Source organism: Limulus polyphemus, unplaced genomic scaffold (genome assembly GCF_000517525.1).
Source record: "Limulus polyphemus unplaced genomic scaffold, Limulus_polyphemus-2.1.2 Scaffold492, whole genome shotgun sequence".
NCBI lineage: Eukaryota > Metazoa > Arthropoda > Merostomata > Xiphosura > Limulidae > Limulus > Limulus polyphemus.
Genome location: NW_013666102.1, coordinates 421580 through 446092, shown reverse-complemented (window position 1 = coordinate 446092; position 24513 = coordinate 421580). Strand labels below are relative to the sequence as shown.

The 24513-nt window shown below is 32.7% G+C and overlaps 2 protein-coding genes across 2 annotated transcripts in view; both read left to right on the top strand.

Annotated features, from left to right (window-relative positions):
• The window catches only part of LOC111083002 (inactive ubiquitin carboxyl-terminal hydrolase 54-like), a 28932-nt gene extending 8092 nt beyond the window's left edge, over window positions 1–20840 (top strand). Inside the window, exons 3-15 of the mRNA XM_022384876.1 lie at window positions 8681–8773; window positions 9617–9748; window positions 10945–11058; window positions 11636–11718; window positions 12874–12976; window positions 13522–13579; window positions 14076–14170; window positions 15511–15663; window positions 15907–16063; window positions 16604–17612; window positions 18553–18836; window positions 19630–19749; window positions 20313–20840. Of these exons, the coding sequence (XP_022240584.1) occupies window positions 8681–8773; window positions 9617–9748; window positions 10945–11058; window positions 11636–11718; window positions 12874–12976; window positions 13522–13579; window positions 14076–14170; window positions 15511–15663; window positions 15907–16063; window positions 16604–17612; window positions 18553–18836; window positions 19630–19749; window positions 20313–20815 (2904 nt within the window). The 3' untranslated portion in view covers window positions 20816–20840. The remainder of the gene's footprint in view (window positions 1–8680; window positions 8774–9616; window positions 9749–10944; window positions 11059–11635; window positions 11719–12873; window positions 12977–13521; window positions 13580–14075; window positions 14171–15510; window positions 15664–15906; window positions 16064–16603; window positions 17613–18552; window positions 18837–19629; window positions 19750–20312) is intronic.
• Window positions 20813–24132, top strand: LOC106458608. Its single transcript, XM_022384877.1, has 3 exons — window positions 20813–21924; window positions 22254–22324; window positions 22612–24132. The coding sequence occupies exons 1-3, from the start codon at window positions 21030–21032 to the stop codon at window positions 23845–23847; spliced, it is 2202 nt and encodes a 733-aa protein (XP_022240585.1). The 5' UTR covers window positions 20813–21029; the 3' UTR covers window positions 23848–24132.
• The last annotated feature ends 381 nt before the right edge of the window (window positions 24133–24513 follow it).

Here is a 24513-nt window from a genome sequence, read left to right as displayed (position 1 = left end):
GAAAGTAAATATAAAAACATTCAAGACTAAGATCTGCCTTATAATTCATTGCAACTAAACATAAATGAGTTCAATATCAAGCATTGCATTTCATTTCTTTAGCCACCCTTTTTTGTTTTGTTTTATCAGTGATTTCTAGTGGAAGTGTATTTAAACTTCTATTATTCATGTATGTAGTCGTCTTATTTCTAAATCAAGGTGAACAGTAACGTAAGAAGTGAAAACGTAAACTTTCGATGTTATAGAGATAAGACCGTTCGTAATGTTGTTTATAAGGGCTAATTTTGCTGTTCAATATATTTGTTAAAAAAGGTGGAATGAAATTTCAATTTTTCTTCGATGAAGGAATTTAAGAATTATTTATGCACATTCTTTGCATCTTGTTATCATTCTGTCGCCGCTTTCTTTCATAAAAAAATTGATTTTTTCACTTTTATTTACAAACATCTTTAACCGAAGGCGATTCCTAAAGTAACAATCGTCCCCCAGTGGCTCAGCGTTAAGTCTTATAACGCTATAAACCAGGTTTCGATACGGTACAGATGGCACATCGTGTAGCTTAACTACAACCAAACAATAACAATCACTCAGTTCATTACAAAAAGTTTGTCCATTGTTTACTGTGGATCCCATCCTTTTAAACATTGTACTGTGGTAAATAACTTAAGACAACCGGATTGTCTTCAGTTGATAACATTTTTCATTTTTTAGAATATTTAACCTCGATTAAAGTGCTCACAATCGCAATTACTTTGGACACCAACATAGAGCAAGAGAAAAGTGTCAGATACAAAGACTAGCCTTATTTGTGACGTATTTTCATCGTTAAGACCATTTGTTTCACCTCTGGCTATTATACCAGTTCTACGCCTTTATATTTTTAAGGGTCCTGCCTAATCAATACGACTTTAATTGCAGATTTATATTCTCCTGTGGTCCTTACAAGTAAAAACTGTACATATTCATAAATTTGTTATTATAATCCATTGTAGTTTTTATCATTAAACTGTGAACTGCGGTTTTAATAGTAGGGCACAAAATTAGCCAATTCTTTTATATGATTCAATTTCAATGTACTCGTTATCAACGAGTTTTACGTACAATATATTATGCATAGACATTTAGGGGGCGAAAACATCGCCAAAAGTGAGGAAACTAAGTTAACCAATGAAATAAGTAAGTGAAACATTTTATTCTAATTACATTGTACTGCCCCCAGTGGCACAGCGGTATGTCTGCGGACTTACAACGCTAGAATCCGGGTTTCGATACCCGTGGACAAACATAATCTCAGATATGCGATTATATTATTTTAATATATTCTGTAGTGTTGGTAAATTGACAACTAATGGTGTTTCTCAGTAAGCCAGCATGCAGGACACAGCACACAAGTGTTTAGTGACATTTAGTGGATTCTTCGATTACTGCATATTCCTGACCCACTCTGAAAGAAGTTTCAATCAAAAATGAAAGAAAGTTATTGCATAATTAACAATTCCTGAACCAACGTGTGCATTGTTGTTATTTTCTAAATAAAATATTATACAATACAGCCGTTCTGTAGTATTTGCTTGGGTATATAATATGGATCCGTCTTTTTTTTTTTTTCATGTAGTTTCCAGCTACAAATATGTTAACTAGGACATTACACTAGCATACAAGTAAGTGAAATACGAGATGAAATACTTTACTGGGCTTTTACCCCAATAAAAGTTAATATCTAACACAAGGACTGATATATATTTCGTTACTGTTGTTTTGTTCCACATTAATAAAATTAGACATTTTTCCTTAATAGGAAGGAAAAATCAGAGCTTGTATATACAGTTGTTAGGGCAACAAATAATATGATGAAAGTATCTAGTGAGTACAGCAGTGTATCTGTAAAACTGTAGTCATGTCGACTTATATTACAGCAGTGTATCTGTAAAACTGTAGTCATGTCGACTTGTATTACAGCAGTGTATCTGTAAAACTGTAGTCATGTCGACTTGTATTACAGCAGTGTATCTGTAAAACTGTAGTCATGTCGACTTGTATTACGGCAATGTATCTGTAAAACTGTAGTCATGTCGACTTGTATAGTGAACAGGAATGTATATTAGGTGAATATGCAAAATAACTATATAACTTTCGTTGGCTTATCCCAGTGATAAGAATGTATTCGTTACGATTCTATAAAATTAACTATAATATATGTTTAACCCCTTAGTAACAACATAATAGAGTAAAATATTACTAACTAAATTTACGTTTGGATCGTTCAACTAAACTTACTAAAGCATGGATTGTCAGTTTCATATGTACAAGGATTAACCGTATAACTACTATGTGTTTATACGAAACACACGCACATATACTAATATATTAGCTCTAATAGTAACTATATCAAATATGTTCACGTAGGAATTTCGCTGTAAACTAAAAGAATACATTTCGCTGTAAACTAACAGAATATATTTCGATGTAAAGTAACAGAATACATTTCGTTGTAAAGTAACAGAATACATTTCGTTGTAAACTAACAGAATATATTTCGCTGTAAAGTTTTTGTTTGTTTGTTTGTAATTATGCTCAAAGCTACACAAGGGCTATCTGTGCTCTGCCCACCACGGGTATCGAAACCCGGTTTCTAGCGTTATAAGTCCGTAGACATACCGCTGTGCCACTGGGGGGCTCGCTGTAAAGTAACAGAATACATTTCGCTGTAAGCTAACAGAATATATTTCGCTGTAAACTATCAGAATACAAACATTAAGAAACGAAGTTATTCTTGATTTTAGTATTTTGTATATTTCTCCGTCGTTCAAACTGAAGCAAGGAATTTAGAAAGCAACAATTTTTAGTTTCACGTATTACGTTTACGTGAAGTCACTTGGCAAGTGTTGTAAATAACGAGCAGTGCAGGTGGGTTTCTTTTATTATTTTATAGCATTATTAATAGACACAGCATAATAGAATAAAATATCACTTTTCAAATTACAGTGGAGTCGTTCAAATAAAAAGTTCTATTTCAAGTAGAATGATTAACAACATATACAACACTAATAAATTAAGACGTTCGTGGTAATTCAGTTGTAAAAGTAGCTTATAGTTTTTTTTCTCATTACATTAAATACTAAATTTATATTTTTTTGCGTGTTGTAATCAATATTTTTTTTTTAAAGTTGTTTCAAAATACAATAAATGGGTGAGTAACAGACTGCTGAGAAAATGTGAATCAGTATTTTGACTTAGTGGATCATATATATATATACATATTCTTTTTGAGAAGGTAAGAAAACGTAATAAACTACGCCGAGAACTTACTAGATCACAGAAGCATTTATCAGGCTATAGTTTATTTATTTATTTTTTAGTCATAAATGTAGCATATGAAAGATAAAAATCAATATTTTCGTTTTACGTGCCGACTGCAAATTTTCATATTACGTTCAACGCCCTGCATTCATGGTTTGATAAAAAACATTAAAGACGTAGTTCTTTTACATGTCATCTCCGTTCAGTTGTACGTAAACTAGCACTGCCAGATCAGGGTTTCTTGAAAGCGTTCTAACTCGGATTCTGTCACTCGATCTGCATCACCAGACAAGTTCAATGAACCTTATGAATACATAAATATCCCAGAGGCCTGGAGAAGTAACACCTTGATTTGTTTATCTCAGGAAGGGCACATAAATATCTCAAAGGTCTATAAAGGTAATACTTTTGATTTGTTTATGTCAAGAGAGTGTTCACAACCATAGAACCTATAAAACGTGAAACATGTTTTATTGCGTTGCTTCTGAATATTTATTGATTTTGTGTCAAAAGTCGCGCGATAAACGCTAATGCATGTATTCGTCCATAATTTACGATAGACATAATTATCCACGAAAAACTTCAATTGCGTTATTAACAATGGTGTAGCTTCATCGTAATCTTCATCAGTGTTAAGTGAAGTTTCGCAACAATTCAGAAATTATGAATATTGTATTTTTCACGTGTTATTTTTACTACTGGAAGACGAATAGGAAAAAAAAGGTGACTTTAATACTTGACACACGCGATTTTGTTATGTAGTTACATCTGCATAGCGTTATACAATGACTGGTGACGTTTTGTAGCCATGCAACTCATATATGGTGTTAGTGAAGTTGTAACATATATGTTTGGCAATGAAACATCATTATTATAAATAATGGGGATTTGAAATAGGTAGGTAAACATTTATTTACCCAAAAGTACTTTGGATTTAAAGTTAATTGAAAAAGCAAGAAGTTACACATAAAGTAAGACTGTAAATTAGATTTACTAAGATATAAAGTGTAAAAGGGCTTGAGCTAGTTAAAATTCCAAATATTTGGATTGAAATAATAACATTCTCGAGTTTCCTTGGATTGTGAGTTTTGTTTTATTGTTGTCGCTATATAAGGAAATTTGACAAGAAATAGAAGCCTCTATCTTTCTGTCTTTCAATTTATTCATATATGTGTGTATATTTTTGTGTGAGTCAGATATACATAGTAAACCTAGCTGTCTCACTTATCACTGGATCTTTCGAAACTGATAAAAAAATGTAAAGCATAAAATTAAAGTCTTGAAGCCGATGGTTGGTTGGTTTTTGAATTTCGCGCAAATCTACACGAGAGCTATCTGCGCTAGCCGTCCCTAATTTAGCAGTGAAAAACTAGAGGGAAGGTAGCTAGTCATCACTACCCACCGCCAACTTTTGGGCTACTCTTTTACCAAAGAATAATGGGATTGATCGTAACATATAACGCTTCCACGGCTCAAAGGGCGAGCATGTTTGGTGGGACGGGGATTCAAACCCGCGACCCTCAGATCGCACGTGAAGCGCCCTAACCACCTGGCCATGCCAGGCCTTTAAAGCTGATGAACCATTATGTTTAACCTAACCATAGTTTTTGTTCAAAGAGTATTATACATAAGTTACAACACTGCTCATAGTCATATTTTACTTTTTCCCTACTTTCAGGCTTTCTTTTACAGTTACTTTAAAAAGATCATGTTTTTTCGGTGGGTAGGTGTGTTTCTATTTAAACATGGCAAACACAAGCAAGTATGCTACACTTATCGTGTTTATAGTATAAATACACGCAGAAAAATGTGCTATTTATACTTTTATTAAATATATTTAACTGTATTTTATCCTTCATTTTGAAGTGGATCGCTTTCATCATTGTATATATATATGTAAGCCATTATTTTAGAACTTTTCGGACTCAAAAGGGAAATATTTCTGTGGTCCTTGTATATGTAGGACTCGGCTTTTGAAACACAAAATATAAATTGCAACACGCAATATATATATAAATTTAAACTTTAATATAATTTAAAAGCTAGTTTTACAACTAACACTATCCACCCATCTGGATTTATGTTAACCTTGCTGTGTAAATACACTTTTCAAATTCTGTTGAAACTTAGAAATATGACGTTACTGCTTCAAATAAATGCCACCTAACGGGGAAGAAATTCAGTTACACAAACAACATACGTAGCTTTATGATTACATTTAAGAGCGTAGATTAGAACATTACAGATGAACAGGCTGTCTGCCCTTATTGTGATCTGTTCTATACAATGTATCATCTTTCGATCTGCTTATATTTCATATAATAAAAAAGCTTCCGTGTAATGTTAGTACTAGATATAAACGTAGTGTATTCGATATTTAGTTAGTTCCAACATCTAACGCACGCCTATACAGCTAGACATATAAAGGTGTTATAATCTAACTTTTACTTCTCCCAAGTTTGAACCAGGTACTAGTCGCACACCAAGCTAGCACTCTACCAACTGAATCGTATGGTTAACCTTTAAGACATCTAATACCTTTCTAATTGAAACTCCACAAGTACAACTACAAAACATTTTCGATCTTTCACTAGCAGAAAGCTACACAGCCTAGTTTGTTTTGACATATCCCGTTGAATGTCATTGTTTTTATATTAGGGAAGATAGCCACATTGGTAAAAGTATTTACAAGAATAAACCTTTGCCGGGAAAATGGAAACTACATTATAAGGCTATTAGAACTAGTTGGACAAAATCAGTACTATTTGGGTAATATATTTCCAAGCTTAATGCAATTAAAGAAACATATATAACCAGAGTAAAACATAAATATTCAATATGTATGTGTATATCTATGTCAGCTAAAACAGAAAGTGGATATATATATATATATATTGTGTGTGTGTGTATGTGTTACTGGTTCTGTGGCTGACAGTGGTTTTTGAATAACAAAATTCTGTCAAATGTCAAAGCTGTTGCCTTTGAAATGTGGGGTGCTGGACATAGATGGACTTTTTTCTCTTAAGCTCTAAAATTCATGTATATGGTGATGGAAAAAATATATGTTATAGAACGTTATTTGTAGTATTTCGTCAATAATAAAAAATGGGAAAGTACGAGCAGGTCTTTGATATAAAATAAATATATCATGCTACAAGTATCCAGATTTCTAGTGTTTAGTGAAGAACCTACTGAACTAAATAGCGAATTCAAAATACAGTAACAACAAACTTTTACAGTAGGCAAGTTCTGATTTAAATATTACAGTGTTTCGACCCACAGTATTGGGTCATCATCAGGTAAAAGTTACATCCAAAAATAGAGTTGAATTTCAAAATTTTGAAATGTATACTCCCATATAGAGATACATATAAAACCGGTTACTCTTGTCTTTTTTATATACAAGTTGCAAAATGTATTTAATTTATTCTAGTGAGTAGTAATAAAAGTAACCTGAGCAAATAGTTTGTTCTGTGAAAAAAAAAAAAAAGATCACGAAATTGTCATTACAGTACATTTTTGCCAGAAAATAGTAAAATGCTAGATAATATAGACACAAAAGTTATTATTAGTAGCTATATTGTGATTTGTGTTTGCGCACATTCAAGTCTGTAAATCTAAGGCTTCATAATTCGCGAACTTCAGCGTTTATATATCAGTTACCATATAGCACCATCAATTAAAGGTTAATGAGGAAAGCTTAGTTTCCTTTTAAGATTTTCCAATTTTTTTTTATACTGAGCTCAAAAGTCTAAGAACATGCTCTCACGTGCGGATGACATCAATGTGTATCTTCAGTGCGCTTATATCTACAGGTGATCCCAGGTAAAGAGGTATACGTAGTTAGAAATTAGACATGAGACTGGTTTATTTTCCGGTTGAATCAAGTCTCGATCTTCAGTAATCTCGTTTGTAGTGGGTGTGGCATGAGAACTTCAATAGTTTTTATTTCTTTTTCTGACACTTCGGTTATCTAAAGCTTGACTGATGAAACCATAACATGCACGATTTTAGTAATGGTTCTCATAACTTCATCAGATTACCGAGACTGCTCGAGAATACGACAGTCACGCTGGTTATGACAAAAACTGGACGCTTTCATATGTGTATTTAGAGCCTGATCTCAGCATCACGATGCGCATTTGAAGCGCGAAATACTGGGAACATCACGCAGAGATGTTATACCATGTGCAGATCCAAGAGCCGTTATTGGCGACCAAGTATCCTACATAACCTGTGTAGTGAAATAATTGGAGACGTTTTACTGTATACATTAAACTTATAAGACGGTTACAATAGGAGGTTGTGAAGAGAAACAAATCATTGAGCTTTACCCTTTTTTTTTCTTTCCTTAGTTGAGTAAGTTATAGTATGTTTAACAAATACGTAGTGTATTACCACAATATTAATGTTAGGGAAGTTTGTTTTTGGAATTTCGCGCAAAGCTACACGAGGGCTATCTGCGCTAGCCGTCCCTAATTTAGCAGTGTAAGACTAGAGGGAAGTCAGCTAGTCATCACCACCCACCGCCAACTCTTGGGCTACTCTTTTACCAACGAATAGTGGGATTGACCGTCACATTATAAAGCCCCCACGGCTGAAAGGGCAAGCATGTTTGGTGGGATGCGGATTCGAACCCGCGACCCTCAGATTGTGAGTCGAGCGCCTTATCCACCTGGCCATGCCGGGCACATGTTAGGGAAGAAGGAAATCTTTTCAGTTCGATTTTCATGTGTAATGAAATATCCAAAAATAATAAAATTTAAAACTAAGACCGCGAAAGATTCAAACTTATTTCAAAGAGGATTGAACCTCAATTCGCCTGAAATTTGATTTCTTCAAAAAGGTATGTCTGACGATAATCAACTAAATTTAACGAGAAACGGTGTCTCCTCTTTAATCTGTATAAAACAGCTTTTTAAGGACATCATCTTTGAAGTTACTTCTTTATGGGATAGATAAGGAAGAGAAAATCACGAAACGCCAAATGTTTCTCAAACGTTTTAAGTTTCGGTATTTATTACCAGGTAGGTGACCGTTAGAGTATTTCACGTTGTGTGACTCAGGCAAGCGTGTTTGTTTTTTAACCAGATTATTACTCTGTAATTGGTAGCTGTATAACACAATGAATGACATAACAAATGGTTACTATTTAATGCTTCACCTAAGTTGTTTTTTTTTACCGAAAAAATTCACTTTTTTCAAACACAACCAGTTTTCGTTGAGAACGTAACAGGTGGTTTGACGAAAAGTAGCTTTGTTGGTTAACAACACCTGAATAGCTCGTTTTGTAAGATCAACGTTATTGTAAAGAAAAAATAACTGAACTTCGATAAGAATCACTAAATTTTGAAGTTAATGTATATTTTCTTTTCATTAGGTTCTTTGGCATTTGGATATATTTCGCCGTAGTTTCCGAGAACTCAGTGGCCATACGTGCATGGCTGAATGTTGTATCTTTTGTGCGCTCAAAGTAAGTTTTATATCTACTTTCACTTGAGACTAACTCAGATGATAGTTCTAATGTTAAATGTATATATAAATGTAGGCGCAAGTCAGGTACAAGTATAAATGATCATCAGAATCGTTATGGATCTATGGCTGAAACGCCGTGAAATAAATTCAGAAAAAAAAGTGTAGACTAAAGTAGTTTATACGCGTTTAATTTCGAACCTAATATGGTATGTTAGTTTCTACTGACATAGGTCGTTATCTGACAGTACAAACTCCATTGATGTTACTTTACCTTATCGTCTACTCTCTAGTAAACTTCATAAACGTTATATATATATATATATATATATTGATTGATTGTTGAATTTATCAGACTGGAGGGCACATTTTGTGCTGTGCGATCATTTATTATCCTAGTTGTGAAGTTTTTTTTTAAAAAAAAATAAGAGTGAAAATAAAAAAAGATATTACAAAAATATTTCAACCAAACTATAATTGTCATATAGATGCAATCATTTTACGTATGGAAGAATTTCTACACTTTGTGTGCTGGAGTTATCAGTCTGGCGAGCATGCTTTATGTTGTGTGATCGTAATTTGTAAATTATGTTTATATATGATAAAAGATATGATATTAAACATATTGTTTTTAATTTATTTTGAGATTTTGTTTTTCATATAACGAAACGCTTTCTTCTTTCGCTCCTAAAAGCATAATTGAAGGTTGAATTTTGAAATTCTTCCGATCAAGTTACATTTCCATGGATCAAACTAACTAGTTGGCAAATTATGATTTATGTTTTCTCAAGAAAATGAACAGTCATGATTATTCCTACTATGAGTTTCTTTAATTTCTCATCAGGAGCTGTTTGCACAACTCCAGTATAGCCAGGAGTCGGCATTACCCCCTGATGCTCTGAGACATGCCTTAGCTGAAACTTTCCATCAGAGACGCTTCCAGCTAGGAGGCATGGACGATGCAGCAGAATGCTTTGTGAGTAGAAATAGTATGTTTACGTTATATATTTTACGTTTATTTTAATAGACTGCAACTGATTGCAGGGTAGTACAACTGGTGGCTCATGTGCCGCGCCCGGCCTGTGTACTCATTATTAATCACAAGTTAAATTCAAAGTTTATGCAATAAAATAATTTAGTTACAAATTAATTTTAAATAAGAAAGGTCCCCCGTTGGGACAATGGTAAGTCTACGGATTTACAACGTTAAAATCGGAAGCTTGATCCCCGCAGTGGACACAATAGATAACCTAATGTGACTTTGCTCTAAAACAAACAAACAATAATAAAAAAGTGCCATCCTAATAAGTCATTTATGTAATAAATTATGACTCTACAATTTTTCCATCCTCTAAAAGCAGTGTGACCATAGCGAAAAGGTTGAACTACCCTGAAATATAGTATCACATCTAAGGACGTAGAGGCTTTTGATCATCGGAAATGTTTAAAACACATATATAAAGTCCAATTCAAATTATCTGGGGGATGTCCTGAAGGTAAGTTACCATGATCAATAAAAACATTTTCTTTCCTAAGAATTAAGATTTGTTGTTTTAACAGAATATGTTGATCATCTTCAAGTTGAATTTCTGTTGCATAAAAATATAACTGAGGTGGTCCATCCAAAAAACAAACAAAAAACGTCATTACCTTATTAATGTATCAAAAAGTTAAGTCTCGATGGTGTTAAGCAAAAACTTTGAACACCAACAGACCTATCTCTTCTAGGCCAGAAATGATGATCATGGTTATGTCCAGAATCTTGGTTTGGTTTGAATTTCGCGCAATGCTACACGAGGGCTATCTGCGCTAGCTGTCCCTAATTTAGCAGTGATACACTAGAGGGAAAGCAGCTAGTAAACACCGCCAACCGCCTACTCTTGGACTACTCTTTTATCTATCAACGAATAGTGGGATTGACCGTCATATTATAACCCTCCTCAACGGCTGGAAGATCGAGCATGTTCGGTATGACGGGAATTTTATCTATTTATTTATTGAATAAACTGTTAAAAAGAGCTTTTATATTTCTTACTATGACAAGAGACTTTTGGAGCACCACGAAAACTCTTACATCTCACTCGTTGAAATTAATTATTAAAATGAACGAGTATTTGTTTGACGTTAATGACATGTTAGTTTTCAACTTTGTTGTTATTATTTTTTCTACAGGAAAACATCTTGAGGCAAATCCATTTCCACATAGCCAATCAGGAGTCAGAAGACATGTGTAATTCTCCTCACTGTATTCCTCACCAGAAGTTTGCCATGACTCTCGTTGAACAGGTTTTTATTGATATTTCTGCTATTTTCTTTATACCAGTATTATTGTTTGTTTTAGATAATTTGGGAAATCAAAATCTCCTTGTGCATGAACACGTCGGAATCTTAAGTCTTTGTTGTCTGTAACGTATGTTTATAGATCTCACGTTAATCAATAAATTTGGTTATAAGCCAATAAAAAAAATCATTTCGATCAATGTAACAGGTTCGCCCCAAATGAAAATACCGATTAGAGGGAAAAAAACTGTAAACAGCATCCGCCACCTCGTATGTTTTGTCCGACTTTCAAACGAAAAATGGAATTGACTTCCATTCTTATAATGCACCCACAGCTGAGAGCTCGGAAGGTGTTTAGCGATATTACGTCGTGTACCTTGAACTTTCCATCCCACATCCCGGCTAATAAACCAGGGACGATAAAGAACAAAGAAATTAAAAGTTGACAAAACACTTTTTATTTACGTATATGAAAATAACTTAGTTAACTGAGTTTCTTACTAAGCAGTTTTTAGTTTTGTGTTTGAGAGTATCTAGAGGTATTGGCATATTGATTTCACTTTATTGTTTTTTTTTTTTACAGGCTATTTGTCATGCATGTGGCGCCACTTCAGAACCGTTGTCGTTCACTCAAATGGTACACTACGTTTCAACATCTGCCCTTTGGTGAGTGTGATTCGCAGAATAATTAATTAATTTGATAAATACAGCTTATCGGGACTTTCATGTGTCGTAGTTAATGTTTTAAGAAAAACGTTTTCTGGTAAAATTTAATCAGCAGCAAAAAGGTAAATTTATCCGAATTTGAAGAAAAGTGATATGCCGTTAATATTACTTCAATTGAGAGATAATGTATTTTTCATTTCTTTTATTAAAATAAAAATTAACATTTTAGATACGTGGATACTGAACCAACCTGATTGAATGAGATAAAAAAAGATAAAAACAAAATATTTAATTTGATTTATAAAAATAATAATAAAGCTCTAAATTTAACCATATTATTCTGTAAGTATTTATTTTGTGAACAAGAGGGCTGAAAAATCGAATATTATAGTATTGTATAGAATCATGTCGGAAAAAACCCTATTTTTTGTTAATATTTTCATAAATTTTCGAAAAAGATTAAAACTTTTTTTAAACAGTTCTCGCAAGAAAAAACAACAAAAAATTCTATTCAAATTGGAAAAATTTCGGAAGACAATGTATGAGAAAGATTATGTCTAAATTTTTAAATTTTGAATATTTTTTTACTCTTTCAGTTAGTATTGATCAGTTTGAAAAATGTATTCAATTGCGATACGCTAGAGTAAAAGATAGTTTTTTGTCATACAAAGTGATAATTAAAAGCAAAGTAAGTGTTTGTGTTTTGTCACATTTTTTCGCTATAAAAAGAGTTGTGTAAAACAGCTTCACCAATTATAAAGTATTGAATTAATGAAGAATGGGTACGTTAGCCATTCTACATAATGAAGAAAGAGTACGTTAGCCATTCTACATAATGAAGAATAAGTACGTTAGCCATTCTACATAATAAAGAAAGAGTACGTTAGCCATTCTACATAATGAAGAATAGGTACGTTAGCCATTCTACATAATGAAGAATGAGTACGTTAACCATTCAACATAATAAAGAATGGGTATGTTAGCCATTCTACTGACTTCAAAAAGAGCAGTCGCTTAAAATGATATTTCATAAGTTGAAAGTCTAAGAGATTTTTCATCTTTATATGCAGATACATTATAAATATCATCAAATGTACTTGTTATATTGTTAAATGAACAAAGAAGTGTGAATAAATTCAATGTTTATCTCTGTAGCTCACAAGCAGAATTCGTGACAAACCAGCACAAAGATCCCGCTGATAGCTTTGGGCACATACTGAGAAAAGCTGGAGGAATGGGGGACACAAGAGATTGTCCAGTGAGTAATTAAATTTCACAAAACCTCTTGCAATAAGACAAATATTTTAATAACACTGTAGGTAGTGAACATACTTCGGAAACTAACTTAAACCTATACCACAATGTGCTTGAGAAGTTAATTGTTTTGTTATCAAGCACAAAGCTATACAAAGGGCTGCCACTGGGGGATGAGAAGTTAATAGTTGTAAGGAATGTTTTATATTTTTTATTTTGAGACATTTAAACGATTGTTTTTGAATTAATTTCCAAATTTTTATGAAGCGTACGAACTTATGGTCTGACTTATATAACCATAAGAATGATGAAATAATTTAAAACATTTGTGAAATACATATACCTGTCATTCATACTTGTAACAAAGGAAGTTAAAGCTTACATTAGCTTCATCTTATAAGCATCTAAGATCTCATATTGATGCAAATATGAATGATGCAACTTACTTTTATTGAGATTTGGGTTAAATTTACGCACTTGCTTGATAAGTTTCTCATGAAATTACCTTTAATTTTAAGTTTTTTTTTGTTTTGTTTTGTTTTGTTGTAGAGTGCCTGCGGAGCTAAAATACAGATCTGTCGAATCCTCATGAACCATCCCGAAATCTGTGAGTCCTTTTAAGAATAGCAAGTTTAGGAATCTTACTTAACAATGAAGTATTTGGATGAAATTAAATAATGCGGATTCTTCGAGGCTTTCTCTAGATTAGAAGGGTTTTTAATAATAATTGTTGTAAAATGTCTTAAATTATTAATTTATATCATTCTAATAGAACACTGGAATACTTTCAACAGAAGCAGATTAATATTTATAACTTGAAACTATCATTTTATTTTTGGATAAGAATGTTCTAAAGAAGATATTGTTTGTGTTGGATAAAAGGTTTGTGCATTGTTTTTGACTTTATTAAAGGAAAAAATAAAAACAGTTTTATAATATTTAATGAAAATGAAGTTTGCCGTATGATCAAATTCAGTAGTTTTTATCAGTACTAATAACTGCTTTTAACATATATTTAAACAATATATATTTTGCTTATTCGTCAAAATTAAGTAAGGTATCGTAATTTTTATAATAAGAACAAAGCTATTTTATTATTTCAGTGAGCGTTGGACTCGTATGGGACTCTGAAAGGCCCTCAATACAACATATACTTGAGGTTTTTAAGTCTATTGGCATGGTCCTCAAAATACAAGAGGTAAGTTTTAGCCATTTCTGGGCATTTGGACAGTATTGAAATCGATGAAGAAGGAAACCTTCTCAATTCAAAATAGTGTGCTTATGCTATTAAGCTTAGTATTATAGCAGGCCAACTAGCTTTTATGTTTGGAAATAATAACATTTTGCTTATCTTAAATTAAGTTAAAGAAGGTAGACTAATATCGGAACACTTCTGAACAAGTAACGTTACTGGACACTTATGCTTGAGACCCACAATGTAGTTTTAATAAAACATTTGTGAATTCACACAAGTGTTTCACCTATTCTAAGACATAACGTTTAGGGCGTGAAGATCGTTTTAAGATCTACTTTTATCTTATTTAAAAGATTAATTCCAGTTTTGATGACAGTTCTTATTCACACTAAAATAGTATTATGCCTGTAAATTGTAATGGTAACACATCTTGGTGTGGATAATAAAGGTAATAGATTGTTTAGACTAAGAGATTATAAAAATAACTAGCGTTATTTACAGTTAACAGTATCTTTGTTGTGATATTTTACTTTATTTTTTTTGTTTAGTATTTCTTTATTAATTATTCATCATTTCAACGATGCAAAATGTTTAATAATAATTAATATAGATTATGGTTTAAACAATTATTAATACAGCTTTTTGTTCTTGTGGCTTGTCTCAAGTGAATAACTAAAACACTCAGAAACAAGAATAATAAGGTAAAAGAAGTTTTGAATTTTTGTGAAAAAGGGAAAATTAATTTAGATAAGACAAATTGAAACCCACGACTACTATGCTTTAGCAGAGTAAGCTACTGTATTTCAAATGCTACAGATCTCTGTTTCATTTCATTGGTTATTAAGGATGAAATTTGGCAGGACACTTATTCCTTAAAATTTCCACCTTTAATATGTATGAAGTAAACATTGAACTTTGAAAAAATGCAAGACATTGTAGCTTATTAGGCTGAAGTACTTGCCTGGTTAGTAGAGTCACAGTTTAAATCTTGCTAAGTCTTAACTTCACAATACAATGTACCATCCTTAAAATTTTCACAGCTTCTATTAAAGCATAATAAATTCCTTAAAATCAGTAAAAGGCCATTGTCCAGTTGTTAGCTAGACAGAAGACTGGCTCCAGGCTTTGAAATCTTGATGAAACAGTTTATTATTAAAGATCCTTAAATTCTGTATTTTACGAATATTCACTTTTATATGTTTATTCAAGTTTATCATGACACAACCATTATTTAAGTTTGACACATTTTAAAACTTAGTTCTGGGTATTTCATTATCTAAACAAATTGTAACATTATTGATTGGAAATAATCTATATATATATATATGTTTCTATTTTTTCAGATGTTTCACTCTGTCGTTGATAACCAGTGGGCTAGAAATACCACTCACCATCTTGTTGGCATTGTTACTTATTATGGAAAACACTATTCAACCTTCTTTTTTCACACAAAACTTGGAATTTGGATCTACTTTGATGATGCCACAGTTCATGAGGTTTGTCAGTGAAATGAAATCTATTCAATTTAAAAATGTCTACTGATGACTGGTGTCTCTCAGTTGTTCAGAAGTATTATAACTTTTGAAAATTAGTTTCAGGATATACATTCAGAAGTGACCCTTCTTTGTTTATTTTAAACTAAAACCTTAAGTTATTTTAAATTTGTGTACATATTAAACTGCTGGGAAAAGCCTTACTGTAATATCCATTCTAAGTTTTTTACACAACTTATCTTACAGATTGGGCCCAAGTGGGAACAAGTGATTGAAAAGTGTAGACGAGGGCATTTTCAGCCACTTTTACTGTTGTATGCTAATAAAAATGGATCTCCTGTTTCTGGTTCTACAGCTCCAAAGTCCATTACCATGGTTGCCAAAAATCAGAAGTCTTTGAAAGGTAATGACAATATTCAATATTGTACAATGCCAAAGTATCCTAAAGCTAGAGTAGTTATAATAGAAATAAGATGTTTTGAAGGTAAGAACAATACTACATAGCTAAAACATGTACTATCATTGCTAAAAACCATAAGTGTTCAGAAGGTAAGGCCAATATTATAAAGTTATAAAAGTTGGTAAAATCAGGAGGTCTAGAAGTTTAGTATCACATTCAAACTGAGAACCTATAATATATCCGAGTTAAAAGATATGTAGACATACTTCATTAACAACATATTTTCAACAATTAGTTAGTATTTTGAAATATCGTATTTGTATGTCATGCTCTTTTTTATTAACCTCTATTACTGTAATTTTTTCTTGACTTTTCGTATATGTGCTGATTGTTATATAAAATATACAAATAACATGGTCATGAGGACAACTGATAACAAATAAAAATCCTGTTTTGAATTTATTAAAGTTTATTTTAAGCTATTGCAACTATAGAACTGAAAAAGAAAAATAATAAATTATTTTTGATTTGATTTCTTTATAGGGTCTGATCAATTCCATACTGGTGGAATAGTCTCAGAGGCTGGAACATCTATATGCAACACTGTGAGTGACAATTACCAAAGAAAAATGCTAATACTGTGTCAGGAATATCCTTATGAAAACAGTGGCAGTATTCAAACAAAGAGGTCACATAAATCCAATGAAAGTAATTTCAAATCAAACCCAATTAATCCTACATTACTACATTCCAATCAGTGTACCATGTATCCATCTCAGAATCTGATAATGTCTGGTTATTGTTCCAATGAATCTGGACAGCAGCACTTACATCAGAATTTTTTATCTCCTCTAAAATGTGAGTCTGGTGTATCATATTGCTTTTCTCCTGAGAACGCTACAGGCCAACAAGATTTTAGTCAGTGGACTAGTAATCATTCTTCTTCGCACACCAGTTGTGTTGCAGACTCTCAAAGTTCTGTTCCCTCTAGCCACTATGTGAATAACACAAGTAATCAGTTGACTTCAGACAGTTTCACCAGTGAACCCAAATTAAATGATAACATCAATAAGTCCAACTGTTGGATACAATCCTGCGGCTTCCAACCTCATTACCATCCGACTGCTGATGAGTCTCCTAATGTATCAAATTTCAGAGATTTCTCACCGAACAAAGAAACCACCAGCCAACAAGCATGTGGTTTGGGGAGTGCTGGTGAGAATACAATAGACTGCAAGACCTACATCAACCGAAAAGCAGTGGAAAGTGTGCTAAATGCTCAAAAACTAAAGAGACAAAGATCATTAAATGAAAACTATAATTCTGCTACTGGAAACCGACACAGCGCCAGTAGCTTGGAATCATTTGATAATAATATACAGACCAGAAATGCCTTAAACAAAATGCCTAACCTGAAAGGGGAACTCAGTGGTACAGCTAATGTTCTATGGCGACGAGACTCTGGAAATTGGAGTGGTGATTGTAATAGCGGAAGTTCGTCCAGTGGTACCTCTTTTGATACTCTGTATATTTATGGTATTGGAAGTAAAAAGTGAGTATATTATAAAAAATATGATGGGAAAGTTTAAAGTTCTAATAGGCTTAACTTTAATAGTCGTAGAGTGTATAAAATAATATGCTGAGCATTTTACCATAATGTAGTTAATTATACCTAATAATGCTCTTCTGGGGATTTTTTACAAAAACAACTACTTGTTGAAGGTTAAGATTATTAAAAACTCACAAGAAATATGCTATTTTTACTTAGCTTCAAGTTCTTGTCAGTTTTACCTTAGAACAATAAAATTTTTTTTAAAAAAAGAATAGTTTGTTTTTGGTATGTAGTTTCAAGCATGGCCCAGTGGTTAATATGTCAAGCTGAGAACCAGAAGGTCAAATTTTCAAACCTGCAATATGCCACTGAATGCCCTCCACACTTTAGATGTGGGCATGCTATAAATGTGACAGTTAATCTTGCTGTTCCTTTAGAGTACACCTACACCTTAGTTTCTTTGATCTAATCATTCAACCCATGTATTCTATAAATTACTGTTGAAGTTAAAACTCTAAAAGAAATTGTGTGTATTTTTATGTTTTGTCTTTCAAAAATAGTTAAAAGTGGGACTAACACCTCTAAAATCTAAATGGTGTATTTAAGTGTTTTACACTCACAAAAAAAACCTATCATTCTATAGGTATTTGAAGAATGTGTAGCCCACAGACACACACCCCAATGAAAGAATAGTCCATTCTGAGCTTTTACTTGTTAAACAAATGTTTAAACAACTCTGTTCAACCTTTAAAATCTGTTTTCAAGCGTTTGTAAGCATAAATGCACTTAAAGCACAAAAGAGAAGGCATTAAATCTTATATAATAAAGAGAGCTCATACGTGTTACGCTAGTCACTATACTCAGATCAGACACATGATGATCAATTACATTATTTAACAAGAAAGATAAAATGCCAAACTAACTTGTATGTTTTCAACAGGTTGACAACCAATAAAGCTATTGGTCATCAGAATGCTCCAGACAATACCAGAAGTTGTCAGCATAATTACATAAATGTTGGAATTTTGCCTGACCAAGGTTATGACTCTTTTTCATTGTCCAGCACTGACAGCTATCCCTCTGTTCCTGGTTCACCTGCTTCATCAGATCTTCGCTTGACCCAGATACCCGAAGACTTACAAACAAAGTTTCAAGTTACTAGAAGCTTGAAGTCTGCTGATTCTGAATCTCAGCATCTTAGTGGACTTAAATCGAAGATGAAAGGTAAAAATGCTCATTTCTTTTGAGTAAGCTTCTCAAAGTAGAAAATATTTGTTTTATTTTATGGGGCTCTATTAATGAACAAGGAAGCATTTCTACACAGTAAAGGTTATCTTCTAATAATGATACTTTCTTTTTATGATTTCAAACAATAATATATTGATATTGTACTGTTACCATATTTGATACTTTTGGGTTTTAAAGGATTTTCTTTTGCTTAATATTGGATAATTCTACTCATCTAAAGGAAACCACCAGCAGGAGAGGAATTTCAAACCAACAAAATCTTATTTGTTTTTATCTAAGCACAATGCTACAGAATTGGCTATGTGAACTGTGCTCATCATGAGTAACGACCTCTATTTTTAACTTTATGGCATTCAGAAGAAATAAAATTTTTTCAGAAAGACAAAAAATACCCTAATAAGTAGTTTGACATTAGTAAATATTGACAAAGAGATGTGTGTTCATTATCAAAAAATACATTAAAAGATGTCATTAACACATTGTCTGAAATTTTATATGAAAAAAGGTGAAAGTATAATAATAATAATTGAATAAATCTTGTTTTTTTATTGAATGTGTTAAAAGTTTTCTGTGTATGGAGTTTCTATATAGAAATTTAGGAATTGACTGATGATAAATAAGTAATATTTACTTTTAATTGTATCATTAGTAGGTAAAAACTTGCCATTTTTTGTTTCTAGAAATTTCCATATTATTTTGTTGGCTTATAGAAAGATGCTAAAAAACTTCATAGTTCATAGTGAAATTCAAAACACTGTTTTTATTTTAGCCTCAAGAGAAGACTGTGATAAATTATGTGCTGAAGCTGATCTTCTATTGAAGAAGTCCCACGAGAAAGAGAAAGAGGGTGATCTAGTAATGGCTGCCATGCTGAGTGATTCAGCAGCAGGTAGAAAAATTTTCACTATTTTTTATGTCTTATTTAATTTGTAACATCTAAATGAGAGTATATATATTTGTTGCCATATAGAATAAGGTATATCTTCTGAGCTTTCGATGACCCATATAGAATTGATAAAATTTACATTTCACCACCAACATAAAAAATTGCATACAACTTGATAACATAAGTAGCATTTTTCCAACTTCTGTGTCTGTTGTTCCCAGCTGGCCTTATGAGCCCTTTTATTGGGCAAAAAGCCTCATCAGCACTGGATATAGCAGATGTGGTGTGGTTTACATATTTTGATACATTATTCTGTACTTTCACTCATAGCTTCTTAGATTTACAAAGTTTGGCATTTTTATAGTCACATAACGTTTGCCATATTCAGTGCTGAATGTATGAATTCATCTACAATCTTATCTATTAGTATTTAAAACTGCTGGCTACTACATTTGCATAGAAAACATTGATTTGTTTAGTTATTAACCCTTTAAATGATGATTGGTAAATATTGATATATCTAACCAATAATGTTTTTTATTAATATTTAATAAATTTTATCACAGCTAAAGCAAGAGCTGCTATGGATGCTCCATACAACAACATACAATCTTTCATCTCTGCAAAGATGAAACATAGCTTCTGTGTGATGAGATCATCCAGTCTTCATAAGCGTTTGAATGAACCAGAAATGGAGGAGAGGAAGAAACAAAAAGATGTATCCATTTTGGAAGGCCATCACAGCCGACAGTCCAATCGAGGTAGTCGACAGAGAAGTAAAGATGATTGGCATAGTCAACAAGGAAGCAAACACAGCTCAAGTATAAATAAGAATATGGATGCATTTGACCTAAACGCTGAGAGAACAATTGAAATATATGCTACACTTCCTAAGAGAGGTAGTAAGCATAAACATTCCCCTAAAAGCAAAGATGAAAAGCAAGTACATAGAGATTTTGCCGAGAAGCAGAAGCAAACACTTAAAGCTGAAGTTATTAATCAAGTAACAGATCAGATGACAGTAATCAGTCAGATAAATAATAGAGAATCTCTTTCAAAAGATCTGTAAAAAACAGAAAGTCCCTCTACTTAAAATATCACCCGAAGATAAAACATGTAAAAAACAAGAAATTTCAGACTATAGTGTTGTTTCGAGAGAACCAAATGTTCATGACTGCTCTAATAAAAATAGGGAGTATGACAAGAAAACCTCTCCAGATAAGACTTGGTCAGGGCAATTGTTCCCAAAAGCAGATTCTCCGAAACAACTTGAAGACATTTTTATGCAGACAAGTGAACAGTGTAAGAGAAAACAACATAAAGTTCGAAGAAAGCTTATAGGTGGTTTCATGCGAAAGAAGAATCGTAGCTTACCTGACCTCAGAGAAAGTCATGGTCAAGGCGAATCTATAACACATTTACTTGATGATTGTGCAGTAGTTCAAATATCTCCTCCAAATTCTCGGGATTGCGATGCTAAAAAGAAACCTGACAACACATTAGACAACCAAGTGCCCCATGTAAGTAGAGGTTTTCATCAACCCCATTGTGCCTTTATAAAGAAGAACAACCATAATCAGCGATCACTTGTGAAAGTAAATCCACCACAAGTGGAAGGAGTGCCTTTTAAACCTTCTTGTGATTCGACCAGTAGCTGTTCTCAAAATAATATTGATTTACCTGTTCCTCCACCAGATCGCATGCTTCTCATCCACTCTGGTGATATATCCCACTTTACACGGAACTGGAAAACCCAAAACATGAAAGTACCACCCACTTTTACATTTAGTTTATCAACAGGAGAAGAGACTTCTAATCTACTACCAAACCAAGAATATTTAACAAATGAATTTCAGCAGCCTACTGTTCAAACGGGATTTGATTTCCCGTTACAAAAGGACAGTACTGCTTCAATAGCGAATGCGTTTCCAGGAGAAATTCAAGCCAGACGTAAGCAAATGCTTCAATCATCAGCACATAAAGAAACAAAACCTGATCAACTACTGGATAAACCAATAAAGAAAGAAGGAATGAAAGAAGTCGGGGATAATTCAACATTAAGTCAAGCTCAGACAGAAAAGGTGTGTTTGAAAGAACTCCAAGACAAGCAATTCCAGATGATGCAAAAAACATATCCTAAAAGAGAACCAACTAAAATGACAGAAAAAATAATCTCTGGTAAGATGAGTTTCTTAAACATTCTTTCACAAAGTGCTTTAATTTTGAATATCTCATGTCAACATACTATTTCTAAGCATTATTAAGTTGATTTTTTCAGTATTGGAGTATTTTTATTGAAACATTTAATAAACAGTCGTCAATTGTTTTACCTATAAATGTATCTATATATATTCTTTTAAAAATTTTCATTCCAATGTTTTGTTACTCTTAGTAAATTATAGCATAATTACATTAAATTTATAGTAATAATAATATAGGCTTAGAATATTAGAACGATCCGTATCAGTAAGTCTCATTGGCGGCGTTTTGTTATCTTTAATAAATAGGAAACACCTGTGCTCTTGCCCGAAGACGAACTCGCATGGACTTTGTTGATATGGAACAGAAGCAGGCAAAAGTACAAATAACCGTTTGTTTCTTATTTCTATCTATAATTGTTTCAAAATATTTTTATTATTCAGAAAAGATGTTTTAGTGATAAAGAAATATACAGGTTTTTTTATTTTAAATGGATTTCAACGGTTTTGTTTTAGATTTATTACTTTACTATATATTTACTTTACCAAAAAAAATAGATATTATTATATTATGTCTTGCATATACGTCTGTTTGACTGGTTGAGAATTACCTGATTGCTTTGCAACCGTTACTGGAAAATTAATTTTTTGTGCTCTAATTTTACAGATAGAATTGGTTTCTGAAGGTTGTCAGTCACGCGTGGAGAAGCTAAATGTTCTGAATATTTCAAACGCAGACACTTCGAATGACAGTCGCAGCGAAGTAGAAGAAATAAAAATGTATTCAGTAAAAGATTTGGCTTCAAAATTTGAGTTTGTTTTGAAGCCGAAACCAGTGAAGGAGAAAAAGAATGTAAAAAACTTTGTTAATACAGCAAGCGATATACCATTTTATGAGCAAAAAGACAATTTTATTGAACAGAATAACTTAAACTCTCCTCCAACTGAACTATATTTACCAGAGAAGACCAGTGTCCAAAGTAATGATGCTGTCCAGGACACAAATAAAGTAACTTATTCCCAAAATGTGCTCACTGATACAGCAAACAAACCTATTCTATCATCATTATCAGAAGAGCAGAATATCCATCTTGTCATAGATGAAGATAAGAAAGAGAAGGATTCTTGTTTCATTAACACTGTTCCATCTGTGGATACTCATAAAGACCTGCAATTTTCAAAAAATATGTCACAGTTTTCTTCAGAGTCGGAACAATCCAAGCACCACCCTGATTATGTAGAAACGCAGTTTTCTTCGAAAGCTAAACGACCACAGCGCCCTCCTGACTATGAAACTGCAATACAGAGAATTGGAAAGTTGAAACATAAACCTCAGATCAAAACTGTTGAAGTGGAAAAGAACGAAACAGCGTCTTTGAGTGACAGTGTTTCGAACACTCCAAGGACTCTTATAGAAACTCTGCAGGATTTTACAACCCTGTCATTCAACCAAACGTGCACTGAAATAGGGACAAAGTCTAACCAAGTGAAACCAAGCTCTATAGGAGGAGAAGTTTGTCTTAAAGTTCCGAAGTCAACTATGACTTTAAAGAAAAGGACGGGTTCAAAAAAGAGTGTGACATTTTCAGAACAAGTTGTTTTAGTGGCATGCGCAGACGACGAGGAGTACGAACATCTTCCAAATCCTCTTTTAGAACGTGTTTACAAACAACATCTGCAAGAAAAATCCACAACGTCATTGGTTGGTCCATTTATTGCCAATTCAATTAAGCATAGCTCTTTAAAAACTGATGCTAATACGAGCGACAGTGATCTTGAACAACGTATCTCAAATGCATTTGATGCGGATTTCTGTAATCTATGTCATCAGAAGACAGTTTCATCACTTGATGTTTATTGTCCTGATTGTTCGTTTTATATGTCGAGATTTAAACCACGTTAGTAGAGGACACTGTCGTGGGTACTCATTAATCGGTATATAAATACGTGCGTGTGTTTAAGCTCTTTTGGTCTCATTTTATGATGTAAATTTACAGAAACGTGTGTTTGATATGTTTATCTTTACATTGTAATCAGTATTTTTTGTCTGATTTTGTAAAATTACCAAGAGGAGTCACTAGAGGACTCTGAGGTCCATACTTAACATTCCACGTCTGTACAAACTGTTCCAATTACGTTTTCATTTTTTTTTCAAATTTAACATTTTTAGTAAAGTGCCAAATTTCATATTGTAAAGTGCCTTTTTCATTTTTGTTTGTTCTTTTATTTTTTTCTTTGTTTAATACAAGTGTTTTTTTTTTTGAAGCGACAAAAGCCTAATCTTTATTCCATCCAAACATTGTACTTAACATATTTCTTTTGTTTTATAAAATGTAAATACTGAAGTAGAATAGGTAGTCACTTTTTAGTTGACCAAAGACTTTTTTCTCATAGCGAAACCTTGCTGCTTGGTTGTTTGTTAATAAACAATTCTAAACTTTCAGTGGTTTGAAATGTTGTATTGTGTGTGTTTTTAACATTAATAATCGCAGATTTAGCAACAGGTCGTCAGCATAACTTCTATATAAAGTATTTAGTTGTCTTAAAATCCATTATTGTTGCTGAATTT

Bases quoted from the DNA above. Each gene is read 5' to 3' on its own strand.
- LOC106458608 (XM_022384877.1), top strand. From the start codon at position 21,030: ATGCAGACAAGTGAACAGTGTAAGAGAAAACAACATAAAGTTCGAAGA. The intron at 21,925-22,253 runs GTAAGATGAGTT...TTTAATAAATAG, and splicing joins GACAGAAAAAATAATCTCTG to GAAACACCTGTGCTCTTGCC. The intron at 22,325-22,611 runs GTACAAATAACC...CTAATTTTACAG, and splicing joins TGGAACAGAAGCAGGCAAAA to ATAGAATTGGTTTCTGAAGG.